The sequence below is a fragment of the Manis pentadactyla genome, chromosome 9, assembly GCF_030020395.1.
Source record: "Manis pentadactyla isolate mManPen7 chromosome 9, mManPen7.hap1, whole genome shotgun sequence".
NCBI lineage: Eukaryota > Metazoa > Chordata > Mammalia > Pholidota > Manidae > Manis > Manis pentadactyla.
This window is the reverse complement of record NC_080027.1, coordinates 23,967,343-23,984,129: the sequence shown is the minus strand read 5'-3', so window position 1 is coordinate 23,984,129 and position 16,787 is coordinate 23,967,343. Positions and strand designations below refer to the sequence as shown.

The window sequence follows — 16,787 nt, the reverse complement described above, 5'->3', positions numbered from 1 at the left end:
TCCTCTTGCCCCTTAGGATGCAAATGGATCTTTTCAGTGAGTGCTTATCCTTGGCAGTGTCTTACTGTGGTAAGCTTCTGCTTCCAGAATGATCGCAATTTTTGGTGGTGAAGAATGGCAGGCCTATTTCAGCCCACTAGGCAGCCCATGTTTTCATAATTTAACTGCAGGAGAAATGGAAGTTTCTCTCACTGGGCTCCTCTTTCTGCCACCCTCAGAAAACTTTGCAGCAAGTCCCAGCAGGCCCTCGGGAAAGATGGTGTATCTGTGCACAGAAAAGAGCGCCTGTAGCGGGCACTGGCCTTGGGAGAGTTGTCATGGCTTCTGTTTTCCAGAGCTCCCAAAAAGCACAGGCACCCTCCCTTCCCATTCTCTGCTTCTCAAGCCTCCGTTGTTCAGATTCGTGTTTTATCAACTTCAGAAAAGTGAATGGAATCTTTCTCTGCTTTTTCTTCCTGTCTTAAAAGCCTGGTTAGGATCTCAGCTGAGGGCCACCTTGCCACCCGTGTTTGGACAGAGGAAGTGGTGGGTGGGTTGCTCTGAGTCCGTGATGACATAGAGTCGTCGGTATCGTGTCTGCTTTGTCTACACCTGCAGTTCTTCACTTCTTTTCTTGGCCCCTCTTGTCCCTGGTTAGCCTCCAAGTTCATAACGTACAGTCAAACCCTTACGTGCACTGGGAGAGTTGTCTGTAATACATCCTTGCTTCCATACATAAGCACCTCCAATTTACCTGTTTGTGAAAGGCTGCATTTGTTTTGTTCCCCCTTAAACCTGTACAGTAGTAATTAACAGAACAACCGTAAATGAAACCCGTTTCCTTGGATCTGGGATGGTCTTTCCACCCAGTGGCTCCCCTTGGAAATGGAAATGAGCCGCCTATGCACTCTTCTCCCCGTTGCTGTGCAGGCCGATAATTGCTGCAGGCGCTCCCAGCACGTTGAGCTGCACGCACAGGTTGCTGCGAGCTAAGGCTCTGCTTTAGTTTTCCCGTGTGGATGGTTTCCGATGCTCTGACGCTGCTTCCTTCAAGCCTTCTTAGGCAATCCCTGCATGGGTCTTGTTGGGGAGGGGCCCTTACCCTGCAGTCTGCTGTCACATACATGGCTTATCCCCTCTCAGAGAAGCGGTTCAGATTTCCCTGCATGGCTCTGAACAATGGTGAGAATTCCCCACCTCGAATCACACAACCCGGAAGCCCAGGCTGACATCCCCCCACTAGTGCAGTGGCAGTAAATTAGCCTCTGTCCCATGCTTCCAAAGTTCCTTTTCCCTCTTTTTCCATTGTGTTGCTTTCCTAGTTTATTTTCTGCTGCACATTCTGAGCGTTGGAATGATCTGTCCAGTCTGATTTCATCTGGGCTCTTGAGAAACCATACCCAGTTTGTGCCTAAACATCAGATGTGTATGACTCAGTTGAGCACCTTAAATCTGTGGGTAAATAAAAATGGTAATGGCAGCAAGTTGAGAACGTGAGATTCTAACTCAAGTGCCTCTCTTAATAAAAAGGGAAAACTGCTTTGGCCTGTTTCTGGCTTGCTGCAGAAGCTTTTGTTCAAATGAGCTGTTGTTTCAAGAACTTTCAAATGACTTTCTTTTGTAGCAAATCAGAGACTACCAACCTCATCTATTCTGTGGCAAGATGGGTTCAGTGGCATGCTGAGAGGGTTGGCAGCAGGATACGGATTGCTTTAGGGAAGTTAAGTCAGAGATTCAAACGTCGAAGCCAAGGAAAATAGATTGGGACATTGGGGCAAATACCATCAGTTCCTTTAAAATGGAGAAAACCTACAATAAATTTGGTTATTTCCTCTTTGGGGATGTAGTACTGTATGTATTTTATACAATTATTTAATCTGACTATAAGTAAGAAGTAAAACACTGCTTGTAAAACAATGTCCTAATTATTAGAGTTCTTTTAAAGTTTATATCAGACTAATCTTGTACTAAAAATATAGACAGAGATGGTTAAAGAATAGGATTTGGAGATAGACAAAGGTACTTGCTAGCTCTATTACCTTTCATTATGCAGCCTCGGTTTCCTCACCTGTAAAAGTGGGACAATAATAATAAAAATAACTTCATAAGATTTTGTGAGGATTGCCGTGTTGTATATATATTATACATATTTATCATTTAGTATATATCAGCCATTATGATTAGAAACTTACAGTTTTTCCTTGTGATTCCTGATGCAGTCTTCTTATGGCAGAATTCAGAACACAGTGCATTATATTATGCATTTTATTTATAGTTTGGCTCAGAGGGGTAGAATGTACGTGTGGTACTTTATGAGCTGGCATCTCTAAAGGTACCTAGATTTGTTTGAGAGCATGGTATGGACTCAAAAGAGTGTTAATTTCTTACTTGCGTACGTTTCTGAAGAAGAGCCCAAAGTTTCAGAGATGTATCCTCGTCCATTTGCCAGGATGCACTTAAATGGGTTGTGACCCTGTGAAAAGTCAGCTGAATGTGAAAGTCAGCTATGGGTCTGGTCTGGTCATGAAGGTCACTGGGCCTCCCCTGGAGGATCTGCAGTCCCCTTGGCTTTCTGGGTCAGAATCTGAGCTGGAGGCTAAGGCATCCATGCTCAAATGGCAGAGCTGTCACATTCCCAAGAATCCAAGGACTCCATAAAGTAATTATTCTTCAGACTGGCCGGGGGTGGATAGCTAATTTCCCCAGGTTAGCCTTCTCTAGGCCTACCCAGTCTCATCACTAACTCCCAAGCTTTCCCCAGAATTATAGCCACTTTAAGGTCTTAAATTATGTTTAGTTGTTAATGCCGTAGTTGTGTCCAATATTTAAACACATGATGAGAACTTTCTTCAGTTTCATTCAGATGGCAACACCTCCTTTGTGGGGAAATAATAAACCAGTTATGAGTAGTCAGGAGAGTCTCAATGGAGGTAATCCATTGCATGGTTATTACCCAGTGACCGATGCCATAATTCAAACAGCATCGCCCTTAGTCATTTCAAGCTCTCTCTCTCCTTCAGGCCATCCTCAGCTCTGTTAGCAAGCTACACGATGGGCTCCCCAGAGATTCTGCATCCTCTCTCTTCCTGGCCCTCCCTTTGGTGAAGATCAGTGGTAGGATGGAGGGCCAGAACTAAGGAGTACCGCTCTTTGTACTTCAGCATCTAGAACAATTCCTGGGACAACCCAAAGCACTCAGTGGATGTTGGTTAAATTGTACGTTTGGGGGTCCAGGTAACCCACAAATCAGATAAGCCATGCCTCCTGGTAGACAGTGACCTGTACTGCCCACAAATCCACAGAAAGTAGGTGCCTAAGCCAGAGGTTTGCAGACCTCCCTTGGTGCCATCTGACTTACAGGAAGGGGACAGCTTCACTCCCCTGCATCCCCATCAGTACAAAGGCCACCAGCAACCCCAGCGCATGTTTGGAGCCTAGAGGCAGTTCCTAAATCACATTTACCTACCTGAAATCTATCATTCCCCAGGAGGGCATAAATATATAATTCAGAAGGAAGAGCATAGATTTTTCATGAGATACCCTGTTATAATTCCTGGCTTGTCACTATACACTTTTAAAGATGCTGATAAATCTTAAAATGGGATGTGGGGCTAAGCTCCATGCTAATGTGTACTTTGCTATTATGTAACTGAGGTAAAATATACTTTCAGGATACTAATTTCAGGTAAAAGAGAAAAAGCTAAATATTTTTAGAAAATGTATGCGTGCTCATTAATAGCCTCCTTAAGAAGCTTCATGAAGACCCATTGATTAGGCCACTGGTGCCACAGAGCAAGGGGCTTCTGACAATCAGGCAGAATGTCTTCTCCATTTCTCCATATAGAGAGGGATTTTGTTTGTTCTTGTCTTATTTCTAACTAAAATGCTGTGAAAGCAGCTTTCAGGGTCCCGTAGATCACCAAATGACTGAATCTTTCTCTTCATAGTATGGGGACAGCCTCTTTGCCACTGGAGAAAAAGTTTGACAAAGTCTCACCTTACCGTGTTCCATCATTCCCCTCTGATGGCCTTAGATCTCTTCTCATTGGCTGAAAGAGAAGCCAAAAGTCTGCAGTTAAATTTAAAGCAACGTGATAGCCTTTCTAGTAGGAAGACAGGGCTGCGGTAGACAGACTCTCGTGGAAGGCAGGAGTCAGAGCTGTGTTTATTTGGTTTCAGCAAGAGAATATGATGGGGGTTTTATTTAACATTTTTACAGCAAGAGATGTTCTGTGTCTATCAGAGGAAGCCGGGACATGCTTTTTCCACCTCGGGATGAAGACTTGTATGTCTCTCTGTACAGGCCGTGACGGGCCCATGATATGTGCTTTGATACATGCACAAAACCATTTACCCATCTTCAAAAATGATGCTTCCAGGAGTAACTCATTTAAAAGTTCCTGTCATATCAAAGGACATCAGTACGAAAGGAAGGGTGAACTCAATTTCTAATGGGTTAAAGTATCTACACTTCAATGAAAGGGAGAAAATTAGAGTTTGTTTCAAAACTCTTCTTTTAGAAATTACATAGTGCCTGTAGTAATAGTTTTAAGAATACAGTTATTTCTAACAATTAGAAATATGTAACAGTATGTACCAGAAACATGTAATCTGTAATACATGTTCATTGTAAAGAGAGAGAGAGAGAGACATAAAGATAAGCAAAAAGAAGAAAAATTTAACACTCATAATTTCTCTACACAATGATAACCACTTTTTATATTTTGCAGTATAAGCCTTCAGGACTTTTTTTTGGGGGGGTATGTGTGTGTATATATATAAACACACATAGATACACAGGCACTATGTGTGTGTGTATATACAGATACACATTACATATATATACAATATGTATATACATACACACATAAGCCTCCATAAAATTTGTTAGGAAGATTGACATAATGTTATACATATTGTTTTGGAACCCCTTTTTGCATTTACCAACTTACTGTGGGCTTTCTCCTGTATTAACATATTCACGTTCAATATATATTTTTTTCAGTTGTGTGAGATAACATTAAACTGCCGTCTGTAGCTGGGTTTTTAATGACCTAAGTGATGGCCCTTTCTTTGGAAGACTGCATGGATACACCCCAGCTGCTAGCCCTGCTATTCATACATTGTAGTGTTAGTTTAGGGTCCACTTTCAGGCAGGCATTTACTTACCCTCCCTTGTGCCTGAGGATCAGGTGAAAGACAGACCCTGGACATGATCTAATGTCATTTAGCAAATTGTTTTAGGCATTCGACCAGACTGCACACAAATATGAGCTAAAATCTTTCCTTTGGCTAAAGTTGTGATATTCTACCTTATAGCATTTACTTATTAAAGGAAAAATTATACAGTGTAAGAAAATTTTTACATCAATGTCTCTGCAACATTTGGAGAAAAAAAGGAGACTACTGCATAGTAACTCATGCCATTTGGGAAATCATATCAGAAACCTGAACATGTAACCTAAATGTGTAACTTTAGACATCTGAACATTTTACCCACCAGTATGGGTAACTCCCTCTCTTCTACTGCAGATTAATATTCTACCTTACGACATTTTCTCATTGAAGGCAGAATGACATATCACAAGCATCTTTTTACAAGAGTGCAAATAAATCCCACAGAATCATAAAATTTCAGTGCTAAATAGTACCTTAGAAATCATCTACTAGATGATGAGCTGTTTAAATCCCAAATTAAAGATCTGGGTAAACATTTGCCAAACGTGGGCATGCAAGCGACATTCACATTTGGAATAGATGTCTGCTTTTTCTACTGGTGACAAATCGTGGTATAAGAAAAGGGAAAGGACCCAAACCAAACCGTAGCTGAGCCTTGACATGTCTTTGAGAGGGCACGTACGGCTTCCCGTGTTTAAAAGCAAAATCCAATCGGGGGTTGGAAGTAGAACCAGCAGAGAGAAGGGCAGCCCTTACACGTGCCACGGCAGGTCCAACTCGGGGCTGTTAAGTAGAAGGGACTCTGGAAAGACTCTGGTGTTCATGCCAAAAATAAGTCATCTCTGTACTCAGACTCCACTTTCAGACAACCTTGAGATGTGGTTTTTAGTAAGGAAAGGCAGGAAAGATAATAAACTTCTCTGAAATATCCCTTTCTGAGGGTAAAAATGTAAAGAATTATATAATTCATGATTATGTTGTGAGAGTATAGATCACAAAAAGTCCTTAATGACTATTTTTGCTTTCCCCCTGGCACTGAGGTTGTATTTATGAGACTCAAAGTAAGTGAATTGAATTGGAAAAAAAAAAGTTCTTTCCTCCTCCTTTTTATTGTGGGCAGACAGAGGAAGGAGAAAATGAATATCAACTCAGTTACAATTAGTTCTTATCCAGGAGGAGTGTTAGCTGTCTAAGACCTTGTGCCTAGATCTTTCCAAAGACATAACATGTAAATTTAGATGTCTGACAAATGGCAAGGCCAGTCCAGAAACCATAGAAGGAAGCATTAGCTAAGAGGTTGCTAGTTGGTAAGACAAATGTATCTGGATCAGTCGTCTCTACAGTTAAACTTCATTAGATCATCCACGAGAAGGTCACTTATCCCCGGAAGGACAGAATGTGCTGAACTCGGTGGTCTCTTACTGAAGTTAAAAAAAAGTACAGCCACTTACTAAGGTATTATCTGGAGATGTCTGCCTTTCCAAAGGCCAGACGCAGCATCCGAGGTTGCAGTCAGCACTCTGAACAGTTTACATATGACCCTGCTCACGGCTTACCACTTCACACGGGTGTTCAGGCACAGGATCTGACCACAGATGAAGAAAGAAAGCCAGTGGGAAGTGTAGCTACTGGAAGGGATAAGTGGGACCAGAGATAGACCCACATATCAGGAACCAGAGATGAATCTTTGAGAAGGGAGCTGCCCTTGACTGCCGTAATCGAGGTTTGGAGCAAGAGTTCAAAACCACAAAGAATCATAAACAAAGGAAAAGCATTGTTCCTACTGCTTTTCTGTTCTCTCCTTGATTGTCATACATTTCAATGGCATCCAGATGTTCCATTATTTTAGCTACCAACTTGGAAAATTACATTTTAGTTACTTTCAAAGTTGTCAGAACACTAAACTCAACAGTGACAGTTTATAACCCATTTTCTCTAAAGTGCTTAATTTTTTTTTCCTTATAACCCTGATGGGCTGGCATTTAAATAAAGAAAGTCAGGATTCTGAAATTCAATTAGTTTCTGTATATGCAAAGTTATTCTTTGTGCTCATCCATGTGCATATTCGTTCTTGCACATACGCTTTGGGTACATTGTACTTGAACTTTTCCTCTATTTTTCTGTCGATTTGTTAAATAGAGGAAATTTGCTTCATGCTTTAAATTTGAGTATGTGCATCCAAATTTTAGACTAAACTGTTTGAATTCCTTGGGCATTCAAATGTATGCACTTTTTTCCCCCAGAAAATTGAAGGCTAGTTAAAAAGAGCAATATTATTAATTTTGAAAATGCCTATTTCCCCAGTTAAATAAAAAGCACAATGGTATATATATGTCATATTTTACAACTGTTTTATTTAAGATTTCCCAGAAAATCCAAGTTTCAAGGGGGTGAAGTTTTTCAGTTTAATGCTTGTAGCATTCTTATGCTAATTTTGAGATTGGGAGACTTAACCACATTCATAAATGGTAACTGTAGAAAATTGGCCACTTTCAAATCAAACAAAAGCAGAGAGAACTTTAAGGATGCTTTTGAAAAGAGGAGCCTCTCTAACAAGTCTAGTTACACTGTCTATTCCTAAAGCAGTTGAGTGGAAGAGTTCTTATAAGACTATTGCCGTTGCTTTTTTTGCATAGGCAGCTATATTATCTGTCTGTACAGTACTTAGCACCTTGTTGAACTCAATAAATATACAGTGGTGATAATATCATTGCTCAGAGTTCATTTAGCAATTCCACATCTTTTGAGTGTCACAATGTTCTGCCTACTAGGTGCAGGGAATTTTAATTTAATGCTCATTCTGAGGCTTAAATCTTAGAAGTGTAATGACCCCCGTGAGATAATCCTCATCTCCAGCAGGACATTTTTGGAGGAAAGCCATTGGGTTGTCCAAGAATTCACTATAGAGCAAAGAAACTTTACTTCCCACACTAAAATTCAGAGGCCCAGTGTACTGTCTTTTCCAATCTTCACCCTCCAAGCCATTCACATCTTAATCCCCCAACACACAAAAAAGGAGAGAAATAGAGAAAATTTGAGTAGATCTATGACAATTAAATGGCTCTAACCAACCTCAACCAAATGGTAGAGATTGAAATGTGAACCAAATGGAGCTGGAGCGAGCTTTTTAATCAGGACAACCAAGTTTGTCTCTCAGCCTAATTCAGCTATCACTAGGCTTTGGAATAGCAACCACATATTTTCTCTCATGAAATTGCATTTTCCTTTTGAATTAAAAGAAACTATCCACAGATAGTTTTGATGTCAATGATGTCCTTAATATCTGACACTGTGCTTGGCATCTAATAGGCATTCTGGAGCTATTCAGTTGAATGAATGAATGAATCACACATAAAGGGAAATTCCTAACTATTCTAGAAACTCCAGGCTTGGGGTTTTACTGCTTCTTGAGAAGGCAAAAACTGTTGGGGTTGTCTGAAAAAAATCCTTAACTTTCTCTTGTATCTCATTTGGGTCTTAAAGGACAACTAGACTACTTTGTAAGAATCTAATTTATCAATAAATGTAATTGAATGCTCTGGAATATTTAAGTTGATGTTAAATCTATGTAAATTATCATTTGTGAGAATATACAAATATTTGGCGTGAGATCTAGTTAACAATCTCTTGTTAATGCAATAGATAATAACTATAGACACACGTGTGCATGCACACACATGAATACTTGCAATAGATAAACATGATAATTCCACTCAAGGTTCGCCTAAAACTACTGGGAATACCAGAATAATGCAAGTAAGCAATACTTAGCTATAGGACAGTACATAGTAAAATTATGTTGCCCAATTGTGAGAAGCAGTTTGTTTGTCCTGTAAGAATTAAGGGCTGGATTTATTAGGGAGGACTTCATGGAAGACAGGAGACTTGACATGGGCTTTGAATAAGCAGAGGAGCAATGTAAAAGAAGAGAACATGCATGATCCAGGTGCAAACAGAGAGAGGGATAGATACGGCACCCTTGGAAGACTATGGCAAGGGTAGCCTAAATGCCAAGGGAAGTGGTTTTGGGGAGTACTGGAGTGGGGAGACCAAGGTAGTAGTTTTGATAAGAAACATGAGGAAGTACAAAGCAATGAAAAGTTCTTGAGCAAAATAGTGACATGATGAAAGACGTAGACAAAGATTTTTTTGTCTGGTAAAAGCAGACTTTGGGGTAAGAAAGAGACTGGGATCAGGCTGGCCTGTTAAGAAGAGGCAGGTCCAGGCATAAAGGGATTGCTACCCAGTCACAGGTGGGGATATCAGTTAGATTAAAAGAGACATGGGAAAATGGCCAAAACTTGGGGATTGAATGGGAAACTTAAGTTACTAGCCAGGGTAATTGTTTTCCAGTTGTCAGCAGCTGGTATTCTGTAGACCTGTGTAGACATCATGAGGGTGGTTGGCTTCATTTGTGTTTCTTCTCCTTTAGAGGAAGAAATGTGCCATCATGCCAGCTGCTACCTGCTTAATTGGCCCCTCCTCAGTTACCATCAGAATGTGATCTCAGGATTGATATGCTCCTTTCTTGTGCAAAAAGAAGCCTTTCATAAGCATTTGCTGAAAAAATATAGAAAAATAATGTCTTCTCTGTTTTTTTTGTAAATTTACATGTGTTTTAGTTTTACTCACTTCCACAAAGTTCTTAGCTCTGCATGTTGCAAGCACTCTGGCAACTGCAGTGTTTCTAGCACAGGTGAGTTAGCTCTTTGGGTCCAAGAATTTTAACTCTCTTAGTCACTGCACGTGTACTTGGGATTTGACCCCAAGCAGTAGGCAACTCACTCACCATGTCCACTTTGATGAACCCATCATCCAAACTGAAATGCAGTGATGCAGAGATGGAATCTAGAGAGAGATTCAGTGGGAGAATGGACGGAGGTTTCCCTTGTGTAACTGTAATAGTCCTTTGTTCGAACAGAGAACAGAACCAGTGGAGCATTCACATAGTTGGACAAAACCTGTTGTTATAGGCTGGAAAGGGCCTAGGTGTAGGTTCATGCTGACCAGGGTTTTCTGGCATACATTCGCTGAATGAACTAGAGCAAACCCATAATCTATGGTCGTTTAATGTCCTCAGTTGTAAAATAGGGATATTAACAACCACCTCTTCAGGTTGCTGTAAGTGCTGTTGTGGAAAGCATTCTGTAGACAGATCAGCAGAATGCCTTGCATATAGCAACAGATCAACAAGTTTCCTTCTTTCAGGCAAAAACCCTGCTGCATGTGTCACTGTTCTGAATGCCTAGCCCAGTCCTAGCATAATCAGTAGTTTGCTCAACGGATGCAAAAGCAGAAGGGCAGTTTGAGGACTAAGGAAAGAAGTGATGTCCATAGTCAAATATGCCCATTTGCCTTCCAGTGGGGAAGCCAAAGCCAAATTCTGCACTTGAGTTAGTGTGCATCCCTATAATGGTGGGTGGGTGCATTGCACTTCCAAAGGTGAGCCATTTGATCCCACCTTGCAGAGCTGTCAGGAGGCTCGTGATGACTCACTTCCTACACATCAGGTGGCTAATTATATTATTAAAATGTCAGAAGTTTCTGGAATGGATTTGTCACCCACCTAACAAGAGACCTAAGTTTGATACTGCTCTGTTCAAAATGACTGAAAAATGTGAATGATATATGAGATGATGTATGAACATATATGGAAGATTTTTCTCAAAATTTCTTATGACAGACTTCTTTTTCCCTTTCACCCTTGTGTTTTAGCTATTATATTTTTCTTAACTTGAAATTTATTTTAGCTCACTTCTACAACAATTTCTTCAGTGCCTGGGACAGGCAGGTTCTGTGCTCAGTATGATAGGGACATAAGGTGAATAAGACTTGGTCCACTGGGACCCCAGCTGCCTCCTTTTGCAGAATATAGAAGCCCTTCCTTCATCAGGACAAAATACCAGTCATGATATTCATCAAGAGATCTTTACTCACACTATAATGAAAGGAGTAAATTGGATGGTGCCAGACTGAATTCAGCTAGATGGTCACAGTGAACTATAAAAATGGCTACATATTATTGCAGCTCCTCCTATCAGGAGACTTGACTTGGTGACTTGCTATATCAGTAGTATCCAGAAGTGATATACGATTTCTGAGCCCAGCCCCAAGAGACGTTGCTTCTGTTCTTAATGTAATTGTAATCTTGAGACTTGCCCTGTTTCCATATCCTCAGAGATGAGACGGACCCTCTGTCCAAACAATAGTTTGAATATCAAGACTCATGATGACCCACACACACCACGAGGATGTAAAACAGTCCATTACTCAGATAATGTGCTTCCTGGGGAGAGCAGGATGAGCTCCCAAGCTGGTCCCAAAATGGCTTGAGAAAGCAGGGAAAGGAGACTGGCTTGGGGTATATTGTGCTTGTGGCTGGGGTGAGGTTTTCCTGCTGCCAAGCTGGGGCAGACAGGGTTTGAACTTCTTGCTGGCACCAAAGATGAAAGTGCCTGAGCTTTCTTAACAGCTTGCAAGTGGTTTCAGCTGAAATAATATTTTTTTAATTACTCATTTATTATTAGTTTCTCCACTTTTTACAGATTATAAACTAACTCATGGCTGGGGCCAAGTCTATACTGTTCTCCACCAAATCGCCAGCCTCTGTGTTAGCACTTGACACAGCAGGTGCCCGGCGAATATTTGTGTATGGGTGAACTACAAGCGAACATTAGTTTCTGGTTATCCAGTCTTGCTGCTTAGAGTGCTGTCAGAGAACAGTCGCACCACCGGTGATTCTAATGATCTTAAGTGTGAGTGACTGACTCAGCAGTGCTCTGCATCCCCTATAAGTGTCTGATCCCCCGAAGGAATTGTCGAGAAGTGTTCACCTTTGGCTGTCCTCTGTGCTTTGAGCTATACGCTCTTGACTCAAGTCTGATTGTCAGACACTCTATCCCTGGATTGTGGTTACTCTGGCTTCCCACGGACATATTCTACAGCATAATGTGCTTGTTTATTGAAGTTATTACACTACACAACAATGTCCCCTCCCATCTCTGACTATTTTATAAACGTGCTGCTCAGAACACTGTTCTCTAGGTCACGTGCTGTTCCCTAGGGAAGGCCCATATAGCAGGATCTCAGAGTTTATAGTCTGGGCCAGGCGTTCCCTCCTCTAGTAGATGAGTTTGGCCACTTACTATAAAACTGTTGTGCTACCCAGTAGCAGCTTCCCTTCCTTTACATTTTCTCATGTTATTATCCTACCACATCCAGCTCCTGTGATTGTCCCTTTCTTTAAATATGTAATTCAATAGTTGCATATGCTTATGTGTATATATAATTTTAATGACACACGCACAGACTTTTCCTATTAAAGCTCACACCTTCTTTGGAAGTATAGTAGTAATTGAAATAAATGGATGCTTACTCCTGAAACACTGGGAAAAAGTGATCCTGCACTTCCCATTGTCCTTCTTCTGTGTCAGGGAACCTAGTGCATGGGGAAAGGTTGAGTGTAGCGCTGTCAAGTTACTCCATCAGGCATAGAGGTCAGTCACCGTATGTCTCCCACAGCCCATTTTAAGTGGGTGACAAATGTGTGTTGTATTCCACTCTCTTGAGGTTTTTTCCATATCATGGGGGCTTAGTTAATGTCATCTATGACCAGAACTTGTAGAATATAGGGATCTGGATTTTGAAATACACCTACTTTCCAGAGGAATCCCAGAGGGTATCTTTTAGGTGGAATAAGAGGTTGATTTCCATATATATCCTCTCACTGCTTAACATTGTGCCTGACTCAGAGGTTCCCAACACTGTTGTGGAATAATGACTGATTGATCTTTAGAAGCACTTTAATATATTTTAAACTCTGGGATTGATTATCTCTTCTGCCTCGAGCTTGAGACACTGAAAATGAAACAAGAAGTCACTGCCAGTAACAGTTGTTTTAACCTGTAATTTAAGATGCTTTGAAAATACAACCCAGTTGACCTTTAGGAAATAGAGGGATACACATAGGTGAGTGATAAAGTTAGTTTCTATAAAATGAATCTATTTTCCTGCCGTTTTTTTGTTTTTTTTTTTCATTAAAAAAAATGTCTTGAGATGCTGACCTGTGAAGCATTTGGTGAAGAAAGGACCTTTAACTTGGCGGTGTGCACACTGGCTAAGGGAGTGGTGGAAGTTTTCCCTAATACCTCTAGAAGTCTGCAACATACCTCAGCTCTGTTCCTCTGTCCCATCGCCTTCATCCCCATTTCCAGATTCCACAGTCCAGTGTCTGGAACTTAATTAACTCTTCTCCATCTTGTTAATAGTAATTTGAAGTGTCTTCATAGCCATCTCAATGTGCTTAATTTTTTTTTTTGCATTTTAAAAAACTGAATTATTGTTAAATGCACCAGGATTTCATCTTTGAAATCTGTTAAATAAACTATTTTATGCCAGTAATATTTGCACTCAGCATTTATTATCCTCCTAGGATTTCTGTGTGGTAGTCCAGGACTCCAAATGCCATAGCATTGTTATAAGAACAAGGCACATGGCATGAGTTGCAACATGGGCTAACATAGCTAATGCAGGAAATATGTTATTACAAATTAAATGGAATGTTAAAGTGTCTTATCAGCTATCAATAATAGAAAATACGAAGTGAAAGGCTCTGTCCCTTTTGGGGTGATGAGAATGTTCCAAAGCTAGATTTTGGTATTGCTCAACTCTGTAAATATACTAAAAGCCACTTAATGGCACACTTTATGAACAGGTGAACTTTACAGCATATAAATTGTATTCAATAAAGTTGATATCTTGAAAAAGCTGAGTCCTGATGAAGGAATGAAGTAGTGGTTTCATTTACATATACTTATAAAAGCATCAGTGATCCTAATAAGTCTTCAGTTGAAACAAACAGTAATTGCAGCATTAAAGGTGGAAACGTCAGCTGCCTAAGGAATGTTCTGAAAGTTCCATCTTGTCCATGGCCCTATGACATAGAAATGCTGTATCCTTGATGCTCATACCAGTTGGCAGGTGTTTAATATTTAGAGTTTCACTGTGATAAGGCTTCTCCTGGAGAGCCAAAGGTATAAAATAGAAGACACAATTGCATCCATTACCTGTTGCAGTGTAACGAAACTTAGTGGCTTAAGACAACAACCATTTTATCTAGCTCACCATGTTGTAGCCCGTTAGGTTGTTCTGCTTGTTTTGAGCTGGCTCAGCTGAACTTTACAGGGCTTATTCAAGAGATTGTGGTCAGCTGATAAGAAGGCTGGTTGAGTGAGAGTTGAACTCACGTGTCTGGCAGCTGGCAGGCTGGCATCCGAGGTGCTCAGTTCTCCTCCACATGACCTCTCACCTGCTAGCTTGGTCACATAATAATCTCAGGATGTTAAGTGTAGCAAGAGCAGAAGCCACAAAACCTCTTGAAGCTCAGGATTGGAATTTGCACAGTACCGCTTCCACTGTATTTTATTGGTCAACACAAATCACCAAATACCTTGGTCAGTTTGGGCTGCTGTGATAAAGTGCCACAGGTTGGTTATAGACTCCAAGATCAGGGTGCCAGCAGGGTTGGGGTCTGGTGAGAGCCCTCTTCCAGTTTGCAGACAGCCAACTTCTCATTTTATTCTCACAGAAAGGAAAGAGCTAACTAGCTCTCTGATCTCTTCTCATAATGGCACTAATCCCATTCATGAAGTTTCCACCCTCATGACCCTATGACCTCCCAAAGCCCCGCCTCCTAAGAACATCACATTGGGGGTTAGATTTCAACATAGGAATTTGGGGTGGGGGCGGGGAATACAAACATGCAGGGTAGAATACCAGGCCAGCCCAGATTCAAAAGGTAGAGAAATAGAATTTGTGTGTTGATGTGAGGAGCTGTAAAATGTTGTGGCCATTTTTACAATCCACCACAACAATCTAGATGAATCTGGTTTCTAATCCAGTTTATCCTTTCCATTTTAATTAAACTAAATCTCATGATGAAGGTGATTTGGTCCTGGGGTATTGTTAAATATATTACATGTGTATTGAATTTTGGTTAATCACCCCATTGGAAGTGGGGTAATGGCAGCTATTGCTCAAACTGTTTAAATTTTGCTTTTGAATTTTGCCACAGATTCATCTAGCAGAAAGATTTCTTTGTGTTCCTAAATTTCACACCATTAAATAGAACCCTATAGCCAGAGGAGCAGGGGGAACCCAGGGTGGGATTCAAATTATGCTATTGTTAGTACACACTGAATGTGGAGGACTGACTATATTATGATTTCTGTTTTGATTCTGTTCTTTTGCCAGCTGGCACTGGTCTCACGGCAATGGGAAAAGGTCAGGAGTAGACCAAAGCATTCACGTGAACACACAACAGCAACAAGACAAGAATGGGAAATAACACCCTAAATCCTACTGACTATTGTTAGTAAAGAAATTAATAAAATCCACACTCTTGGTTAAGCTAGCCATCAAGAGGAAAATCAGCAGCAGGTAGTGAGAAATTATATTAAATATAATCTCACAACCTTGTTAAAGCTGTGAAATCATCATCCCACGACCAATTGTAGAGGGAGGCCTCCTCCTTACAGGTGAAGGGCAGAATGCCTGGGTCTAGCCAGGAAAACCATTCAACTTCACAGCATTTAACATTACATCAGAACCAAAGACCTTTGTCCACTGCTATTAAAATTTTTTGCAGTCGATCTCTGAAAATCTTTTTCAGGTTCAAGCTTGAGTCTCAAACAGAAAAATGCATCCCCCTACTACCTAATCAAAGGCAGTGTTCAGTTTGATTTCCGATCCCCAGGCATTCATTTTCTACAGACACAGCTCCCAGTGTGATGATGTCCAAGTAAATACCTGCTTCTGAGCTATGTGATAGGAGAAGAAAAAAAGAATCTTCTTACTTTAATTCTTTTTTTTTTTAACTGACTCTATAGGGTATGTCATCTTGCAAAGTATCCTAAGTGGCCATTTTCTTCCTGTAATCAGTTGCCTCTGATACAGTTGAGATTTTTCTAATAAAAGCTCTAGGTAAGTTTCTTAGTGGCAGTAACTCAGGGGTGTAAAGAGCTTTGTGGTTTTTCTTCTTCAAAAAGAGATCCTTCTCTTTACTATAATCCTCAGGCTAAATACATTTGTATAGAGACTCATTTTCAGCATTTCTGTCCACTGAGTCAAGAGTGGAATAGTGGCAAAAGCCATGTCAAGATGCCCCGCCGGAGATTTTCCACCTCTCATTATATCCTTCTACAAGTAGATTATTTATTTCTTATTTTTATTTTTTATTAAGGTATTATTGTTATACACTCTTATGAAGGTTTCACATGAAAAAACAATGTGGTGACTACATTTACCCATATTATCAAGTCCCCACCCATACCCCAATGCAGTCACTGTCCATCAGTGCAGCAAGATGCCACAGATCCACTATGTGCCTTCTCTGTGCTACACTGTTCTCCCCGTGATCCCCACACCATGTGTACTAAACAGAATACTCCTCAATCCACTTTTTTTAATTTTTAAATTTTTTTTAATTTTCTAATTTAAAAGATGTTTAAATTAATCAGTTACCAAAATAACTCTGCTAGCTAGGGCTTTAAGTCACTTCATCAAATTTACTAAAATACCAACTATTAAGTTTTCAGAACAGCACATTGGATGGAATTGTTGTACTAGTTTTG

At 40.5% G+C, this 16,787-nt stretch overlaps 1 protein-coding gene across 5 annotated transcripts in view; it reads left to right on the top strand.

Moving 5' to 3' along the window:
- Positions 1 to 16,787, top strand: part of FAT3 (FAT atypical cadherin 3) — a 603,349-nt gene that overhangs the window by 419,041 nt on the left and 167,521 nt on the right. Inside the window, exon 5 of one of the 5 annotated variants that reach the window (XM_057507136.1) lies at positions 13,213 to 13,516. The exons of the other annotated variants lie outside the window; for them this stretch is intronic. Within the exon in view, the coding sequence (XP_057363119.1) occupies positions 13,213 to 13,398 (186 nt within the window). The 3' untranslated portion in view covers positions 13,399 to 13,516. Of the gene's footprint in view, positions 1 to 13,212; positions 13,517 to 16,787 lie in introns of those variants that run through there. 5 annotated transcript variants of the gene reach the window in all.